At 37.5% G+C, this 8,890-nt stretch overlaps 1 protein-coding gene across 1 annotated transcript; it reads left to right on the top strand.

Moving 5' to 3' along the window:
* Nucleotides 1–1,426: 1,426 nt before the first annotated feature.
* fscn2a (fascin actin-bundling protein 2a, retinal) lies at nt 1,427–8,678 on the top strand. The gene is made up of 5 exons (XM_056753302.1): nt 1,427–2,459; nt 6,650–6,806; nt 7,212–7,333; nt 7,422–7,589; nt 7,899–8,678. Exons 1-5 carry the CDS (start codon nt 1,622–1,624, stop codon nt 8,102–8,104), a joined length of 1,491 nt encoding a protein of 496 aa, XP_056609280.1. The 5' UTR covers nt 1,427–1,621; the 3' UTR covers nt 8,105–8,678.
* Nucleotides 8,679–8,890: the final 212 nt, after the last annotated feature.

Raw genomic sequence — 8,890 nt, 5'->3', positions numbered from 1 at the left:
GTAGGAAATGAAAACAAAGTCTCTTCAGGAAGTTCACAACAGGCTCTCTTCAGTTATTAGTGATCTTGCTGCAGAAAGACACATGAACTCCTGCAGAACACGCATTTATCTGTGATGTTCTCTGGACAACTGACCCTCTGACCTTTACAAGAGGAGAAATGAAAACCTGTAACCACATCCCCAGGGAAAATTAAAGGTTTTTAATTTCTTAATTAAACTCATTTACACTTAATCCTAGTTTAACATGATTTCTATTTTTTATTGAGCTTTCAGAAATAACATTTCATTGACAGCAATAATTGGTACAAGTGGTGATGTTGTGTGTTTGGTGATTAATGTAACTTGACTTGCATCAGCTGAAACCAAATCAAAACTCTTTTTTTACCTTGTTTGAGGAACATGCCATTAAGAGCATCTGTCCGTACATAAAGTATAGGGAAAACACTGGGTATAATGGATACAAGCATGATGTACTGTACAGCAGGTCAACAAAGTTAACATAAATGCCATCTCTACTGAACAAATATCAAATATTTACTCATGTCCTATGTAATATAAAACCTTTGGTATCCTAATACAGAAACAGAATGCATTTGTATCTTAAGGTTCTCAATTTGTATGGCCTGATTTTTCTTTTTCAATTTCCAGCAGAGTTTTGTAGACCTGTGGATTATTCAGGACCTGGTCTCTTGCTGATCAAATATTTATTTACCCCATAACCCAATAGTGTTATATAACATAATGGATGATTGCATTCCATTGACATGACTTGATTAAGACAAATTCTTCTTCAAAAATCAGTGAAAGATCACTCACACATATGGGAGTTCAAGTGCACTCATGATTTTCTACATGCGTGTGTACTGCAGAGTGTGCGGTATAGAATATACCATAAATAAATATGTGTCTTTAACACATTGATATTAAAACATTGACATTACGGTCAATGTCGGAGAGGCCAAAACACCATTCTAATGTAAAATACATAATGTAGCACTGATTGTTAAACTCTATTCCTAGAAAGTGACAAAAACAGCCAGTAATACCCATATATGGACCAAGACCAGATGGTGTTTTCTGAGTGGTCATTTGTCATCTCTGTCACATCTGTACTCTTTGCCACAGGCTAAAGATAAAAGCATTTGACTGGTAAATGAGGAACGTCAAATAACCAACGTTTGAACAGATTTTTATAAAGCTATGGAGTAAAATGTACCAATGTGAATATTAGTGGTAATGTTGAATCACTCCAGAGAAACAAATCAGTGCAGTGTACAGTATGTGTACAGGTGACCAGCAAGAGAAAGGTAGAGAGAGACAAAGGCAGGATGGGAGTGGCTGGGCTTAAAGAGAAAACAGAGAGAACAGGTGTAATCTGTCGGGGGGTGAAGAGGAGGAGTGAACCACTTCAACAGATTTTTCTACACAGTCCCACTGAGTTTATTCCAGCTGATTTGGAAACTGCAAACAGTCGTTTGTGCGAATACTGACAGGTAGCTACAGGTGAATCAGTGCAACCTTGGACTGCTGCTTAAATGAAAAAAAGACCAGCACAACCAGCCAAAACTTCAACCATTATCGTCTTAATTTTTAACATTCAAAATCTCTAATAGTGTTTTGTATGAACTGCACAGTCAAAATGTCCACGAATGGAATAAACACACCTCTAAAGCTACAGTTTGGACTTATCAATTACGAGAATCGTTACCTCACAGCAGAGGCATTTGGGTTCACTGTAAATGCATCCGCTACCAGTCTGAAGAAGAAACAGACCTGGACCTTGGAGCAGGACCAGGAGAACCAGGTGGTTTTCTTGCGCAGCCACCTCGGACGTTACCTGGCCACCGATAAAGACGGTAAAATAAGCTGTGAGAGAGAAGTACCAGACCCAGACTGCCGTTTCTTGATCGTGCCCCAGTCAGATGGACGCTGGGCATTGCAATCTGAGACACACCAGCGCTATTTCGGAGGCTCTGCAGAATACTTATCATGTTTTGCCCAGATCATCGGGGAGATTGAGCAGTGGACCGTCCATCTCGCCCTTCACCCACAGGCCAGCATGCTGAGTGTACCCCGCAAGCGCTACGTCCACCTGTCCATAGCAGACGACAAACTCTGCACGGGCCGAGACATCCCTTGGGGGGTGGACTCTCTGATCACCTTGGTCTATCTGGAAGGGAAGTATTGTCTGAAGACCTGCGACAACCGCTTTCTCAGAAATGACGGCAAGTTGGTGATAGAGAACGAACCCAACACTTGTTTCACCCTGGAGCTCAAGTCTGGCAAGTTGGCCTTTAAGGACAGTGAGGGCAAGTACATCACACCGATGGGGCCCACAGGAACCATGAAGTCTGGCCGATGTTCCACGCCATGGAAAGATGAGCTCTTTGATCTGGAAGAGAGTCACCCGCAAGTTGTTTTCCAGGGAGCCAACAAAAAATATGTCTCTATTCGGCAAGGTAACCCTGCACGTACACAGTAAAAATGTTGGGTTTTTTCAGCCCGTTGTTGGGGAAAATAAGTACAAAACTATCCTTTAGATTTAAATTCACGTTTACTGTGTTGTTTTAACCAATGGTTATTATCACCCAACAACAACCAACCTATTTTAAGAATCTTTTTGACATATCATGGTCATTATTTTTTATCTACAACATTCTGGGAGTTTTCAGAAACAAAAGGTTTCTAGAGTTCATCTACATTTGTAATATTTAGAATGTAACTATGTAAACTCTACAAATCTGGTATATATGTTTGCTGTACTGTTATTATCAAACCATAAGTACTTACGCACAATTTATCTCATGACATGAAAATAAGACAAACATGTTTCATTTATGTGTTTCTCATGTTGGTTGGCTCAAAGAAAGGCGCATTTGAGAAACAACAAAGACCCACAAATGTCTTAAGAAAGCACAGATTTGCATATGTTTATGTCTGCATGGTCTTCCAGCAACACCACTATACTGTAGCTTGTGTGGGATGTACTTTAAATTAGTCTAATGAATTTGTCATAGGATTTGTCATATTCACTGTATTCCCAGCACAGAATAAAAAAATATTTTATTCTCAGATCCATTCAGTAATGACTATCGGTGAACCAGTGCTGGAAGAGATGAATCTGTAATATTTATATTACAGCTGAATGTTACTGGGACATTTAAATATTCTTTCGAAGAGATTAAATAAATCACTTTTAATGGGTAATGTGGTTCACAGCACACGCTGAATCTTCTGACAGGTTGGTCTGAAGACATGTCACACAGTTTGTGGGTAGGTTATATGACACAGTGGCACTCAATCTGAAATACGCAGACATTCTTTTATTTTGAAGAACAAAAGGATAAAAATTTAGCCACAACCTTTGGCTGCAAAACACAATGCTTTACCAATTGAGCTACAGGAACACTTAAAAGCAGTTTACACAAGAACCCTTTCAATTAAAAATAGAACACTTTTTTGGGAACAGAAAACGCATACTTTTGAAAACGGTTTCAACGTACAAGTTTTTGAAAACGTGCAACGATGACGCATGCGTATTATGTGTTCAGACTGTATGCATGAGCGAGTATCAGAGATACTCTTATTATTGAGATGGGAGAATCTGTAATACTTCCAATTGGAGAACCTGTAACGGCTAACAAAACCCATTGACATCCATTTAAAAAAATAGTCTCCTTTCCTGCATTCCGCTAAAGCAAGGGCATTAGCATTAGCCATTATGCAGTTTTGCCTAATGGTCAGTGGTAAACGCAAGTTTTTCTATCTGGTTCTAAAGAGAGCAACTGGATATTCGGTTTGGTGCTTACATTGCGCATAGTGTGACAAATTACATTTACCTCTTAAAAATAAAAGTTAAAAAGTAGCTACTTTTTAATGAAAAATAGACAAAATAATAAAGTGGGATAATACTACATTTATATTATTTTAAAGTACACTTAACATGCAATGATAATGTATTTCTTATCGTTTTTCTTTTTACGTTATTAAATATTAATTTTCAACACCAAATTTAAAAGCTAAAACGACAACCTTTTTGGTTCTTCACGGGTTGCTTGGATGTGCACTTGCGAGCGCACATGGAGACTGGCGGTGCGGAGCCAGGATCGAGTTTAGCATTCGAGAAGCACAAGCTGCGGGCATGTGTTAAGTTTAAACAGCATGTCCTTATAGAAAGTTTAAGAGAAGGGCGTTTTGGTAGACGTGCAGCGCAGTTCAGTGCAGATCCAGACATTCACAGAGGCTGCGTGTCCCGCGTGCTTCTCTAGTAACGAAAGCACAACCAACAAAGGCGGAGCTACCAATACTCCGTTTTAAATGATTTACACCCAGGTCCCGTTTAACACCGGGAACAAACGAGATATCAGTAGTTTTAGCTACATTTAGTTCAAACAAAAATCTTATCCAGTATTACATTTAGTCAGTCTAAAACAGTGATTGTGCATCAACAGGTTTCAACCATGTCAGTACGCAAATAAGCGGTCTAAACTTATTTAGAGAGCGCATTTTTTATTTTGGTCGCGCATGCGCATCTGCGCACCACTTATGTGCATCCATGTTAATGGTTGCAGGCTTTTCTTTTGAAAGGGCTTTGGCTAGTGTTCCGCATACAAAATAATGCTGGCCTCCATGTTGCATGTTTGTGGTGTGTTGGATACTTATTATCTTTTCTCCACAAAAAGTAGATTTAATTCACCACTACAATTAGCGGAGAAAGTAATTATATTCACACTACTATAAACATACATACACACCAAGAAAGTATAAAAAATGCTTTTAGATATGCATATGTGCGCAGTTTCTTTGCAGCGAAATATCGCCACCCACTGTCCTGGCATGCACAATACATCGACTTTACTAGTTTTGCCAGAAAACAAATGCAGATCGTTTTGATTACACTGTCGTGCGTATGTGCAACTTTTCAAAAACACAAAGGACAAACTTTTCCGGTTTTTATCGTGTAAACAAACTCCACTTAAAGCTACTTAAAGATCAGATTTTAGGGTTAGAAAATGAAACCTAAAAGCATTTGAAAAGTATTTACCTAAACAAATAGTCATAAAAGAGAGCAGCTTGAAGTGCATCTGTTTATTTACATGACCTAGTCAATGATCCATGTGAGAGCGGAAGTTTTTCTGGGTGTGTGTATCAGTGTGTTTGGTCACATTATATTGCTTCTCTCTGTAAAAAACTAGCTAGTCACACAAAAAGGCTTAACAGCTGCTAATAGAGCTTCTGGAAGCTTTAAAGAGGAATAAAACACACCCACTGATGTCAATGAGCACAAACCCAATGCTTTGCTCTCATGAGTCGCTCTGGAGGTAAGAATTTCTTTCCAAGGGACTGTAGGATTTGAGTTGATTGACATTTGATACAGAAGGAAAAAGAACAGTGACTTTTCACACATCTTTCAGCCACGAGTCATTATGGACAATACTGTTCTTTATCATGTCAATATTGGCAAACACTTATCTTCTTTATTATTCCAGAAGTCATAACTAGACACATTTCACCAGTGATTTTTTCGAAATCTGTCAATGTGCCATTGTATGTATTTGTTTTTCATTTTGGTTTTATCTTGTGTCTAAGTATGCAAACACATCTGCAAATGTGTGACACAATGATGTTTTTGTTGGGAGGACGTCACTGAAAGCACTGAAATACATTGCATTACAGTAGGACTTTTTAACAGCCAAAGCAGTCTTCAGGCAGTTTGTAGAAATCAGGAAATTTAGAATCTTTTAAATTGTGTTTAAATTTTCCCTTTTTCGTGTCACTTGGCACAACTCTTTTTTGCGTTACTCAGCAGGAATTTCAATCTAATATAGGCTATTTTAATACCCAGCATTTATATATCAACGCAATCTGATGGTAATTTGTAAGAATTTTAAAAGGTGTCTCATTCATGTGAATTCCTACAGTCTCATCCGTTTGTTGTTTTATTTCTCATTCGTACGTTTTATTATGATTTCACTTTGCCCCTGTGACGTTAGGTTTAGGAGCGGGGATAGGGTGGACCCTTACCTAGTTCTTTCTTTAGCATTCAATAAAAAAATGATTTTTTTTTAAATTAGCCTTTGCATCTGTGGTTTTAGGGTGTGAGTGGGGTAAGGGGTAGGCAGCTTTATAACCATCTTGTGAAATATCAATGACTTCCTCTGGTATCAGGTAGTTAACATATAAATGTACACACGTTGTATGTATATCGAAAGTCGTGCTGAGGACACAAAAAATAATAATACTGACTGGCATAATACACACAAAGAATATACTACAATTAAAAAACAATTATATGAATTTGTATGAATCATCATTGAAGTGATATATATAATATACACTAGTTATCCATAATGCATTATGTACTGTATATAGCATGGGTAATGTAAAATATAGCATCATATTATACCACCTGGTAGATAAACTGCTTTTGTACAGGCAACCAGATTTCAGTTTTGGATCACAGGTTGTTCAAAACCTGGCATGGAGACAATGCTGTTTAGCTGATGACACCATATTAAGAACATCACAGCATGTTCTTAGGGGATATCCTAAACTGTGCTTTCAGGGAAAAATATGAAGTCTTAGTATTTGATGATTATATTTCATTGGATGCGCTACAAAGAATTGCTACAAATGTGTGTGTCTGCAGGTGTCAGCGTGTCAGCCAACCAGAATGATGAGACAGACATGGAGACGTTTCAGATGGAGATTGACAAAGACACTAAGAAGTGCATGTTCAGAACCAACGGAGGAAACTACTGGACACTTGTTTCTCACTGCGGCATTCTGGCTTCCGCTACAGAAGCGTAAATAGATTTCTTTCTTTTCTTTATAGGATTCACAAAGAAATTTGTGACAGTGGCTTTGTTATTTGAAAAAAGGTAAAATGTCTTCGCATTCAGTGAAGTATACAAGAAGGTAGAACATTTTCAAACGATGCTGGGATGATATGAATAAGATTTGCATAAACTGGTAGAGTCTATGGCAGCTTGAGTTTTTGCTTTCACTAAAAGAAAAATGGAATATACCTAAAGCCAAGACTTTTTAGACTTGTTTTGTTTAACTTTTCACATACTGTGATAAACATTGGAAATACATTCGAAAAAGTAGAAAGAAGATTTACCAGGATCCCACTGTGTTACAAGCAATACCCCACTGATTCCAAAACAATTACTAATACACAACATAATGTGTGTGCTCTCTACTGTTAGTGAGGAGAACACAATGTTTGACATCGAGTGGCTTGGGAGGCGCGTCGCTTTGAGGGCAAGCAATGGAAAATATGTCTCCACTAAGAAAAATGGACACCTGGCTGCTGTCAGTGATTCTGTGGGTAAGTGACAGAGATTAACATTCCTTTTTGGTCTTTTGCATAGTAGTTAACTCATGAATCAAATAAAGACGCTCTGTTTGTTCGTCAGGGGAGGATGAGATGTTTGTGCTCAAGTTGATTAATCGTCCTATCCTGGTGCTGCGTGGAGAGAATGGGTTTGTGTGTCACCACAAGACCTCCAATACACTGGACGCCAACCGCTCAGTTTATGATATCTTCTCACTGCTGTTTAATGATGGCGCATACCAAATAAAAAGTATGGTTTTGATAGTAAAAATGCTGTATTTTATTAGGCAAACTGCAATACTTTTATACGTTTTCATTTAAGAATATTTTGTTTCTATTCTCATATTTTCACTTGTGTTACTTTATATGAAGAGCTTAAAATAGACTTATAAAATAATGGGTTGTATAAAGCATAAAATGGGGATTAAAATAACCTGTGCTGGGTTGTTAAAAATGTCAATATTTTATCCAACCATGGGTTGAAACCCAGCATGTTTTTTTCGAAAGTAAGACATTTGTAAGACGTTGAGATGTATTTGTTTCATTTTCTCAACCACAGGTGGAAAAGGGACATTTTGGTATGTTTCCAACAGTGGTTTGGTGTGCACAGATGGGGACAAACCTGAGGATTTCTTTTTTGAGTTTCTGGTGTATGGACGTGTCGGCATCAAGGCTCAGAATGGCAAGTACCTGCGTGGAGACCAGGGAGGCACGCTGATAGCTAATGGGACCAATGTGGATAACTTTTCCTTGTGGGAGCACTGATGATCACAGGCACACAGATACAGACAATATGCAATTTAATTAAATAACGTCATCTCTTTACTTTTCTTCTAACTCAGTTTTTTGTCACATCTGGTATAAAAGTGGTTTATGTTTTTTTGTGACAACCATTGATTGTTCATTTTACTATCTTTCTTTTTTAATGACATCATCACTGTTTTTCTGAGGAAAAATCAAAAGCTGCACCTATTCAAGATAGTTGAGCAATATATTCACTTAATATACTATATGGAAGCACAATGCGGTGTTTTTTTAGGTGAGCCAGGCAAATGTTAAACTATTTAAAAAAAAAAAAACTTTATGCAACACTTACTAAACTTTTTTTAGTTTTACAGTGACTTCTTGAACCCTTGCCTATAAATAAATCTATATGTTCTTGTGTAAACCTAATGAGTCTTAACATTTCTCAGATAATGATAAATGAAAGAGAATAGATGATAACTGAATTATTGTTATTTTAAATCTACATGAAGATGGTTTTCAGATACAGGCTATAACAGTGACTGAGGCATTTATATTTCTGTACACATCTTCAATCTGTCCAATACTGAAAACATGCCTATAAAGTCTTTATGTATTTCCTATTTATTTGATTATTTAAAAAGTGACTATTACAATAAAACTGATTTGTGTTGAACCGGTCCTTGTGTAGCATTGCTTTGCTTTCATTGTTTTTTGGTTTGAGGTCACGAGGTCATGCATATGTAACTAGGCAAACCAAAAACAGCCCTTAGGGAAACATGCCTAAGGTTCCCTTTTGGGAGTGGT

Source organism: Triplophysa dalaica, chromosome 7 (assembly GCF_015846415.1).
Source record: "Triplophysa dalaica isolate WHDGS20190420 chromosome 7, ASM1584641v1, whole genome shotgun sequence".
In the NCBI taxonomy this organism is placed as follows: Eukaryota; Metazoa; Chordata; class Actinopteri; order Cypriniformes; family Nemacheilidae; genus Triplophysa; species Triplophysa dalaica.
The sequence above is the reverse complement of the archived record's forward strand: the minus strand, read 5'-3'. Positions and strand labels throughout refer to the sequence as shown.

Bases quoted from the DNA above. Each gene is read 5' to 3' on its own strand.
- fscn2a (XM_056753302.1), top strand. From the start codon at position 1,622: ATGAACTGCACAGTCAAAATGTCCACGAATGGAATAAACACACCTCTA. The intron at 2,460-6,649 runs GTAACCCTGCAC...GTGTGTCTGCAG, and splicing joins ATATGTCTCTATTCGGCAAG to GTGTCAGCGTGTCAGCCAAC. The intron at 7,334-7,421 runs GTAAGTGACAGA...TTTGTTCGTCAG, and splicing joins TGCTGTCAGTGATTCTGTGG to GGGAGGATGAGATGTTTGTG.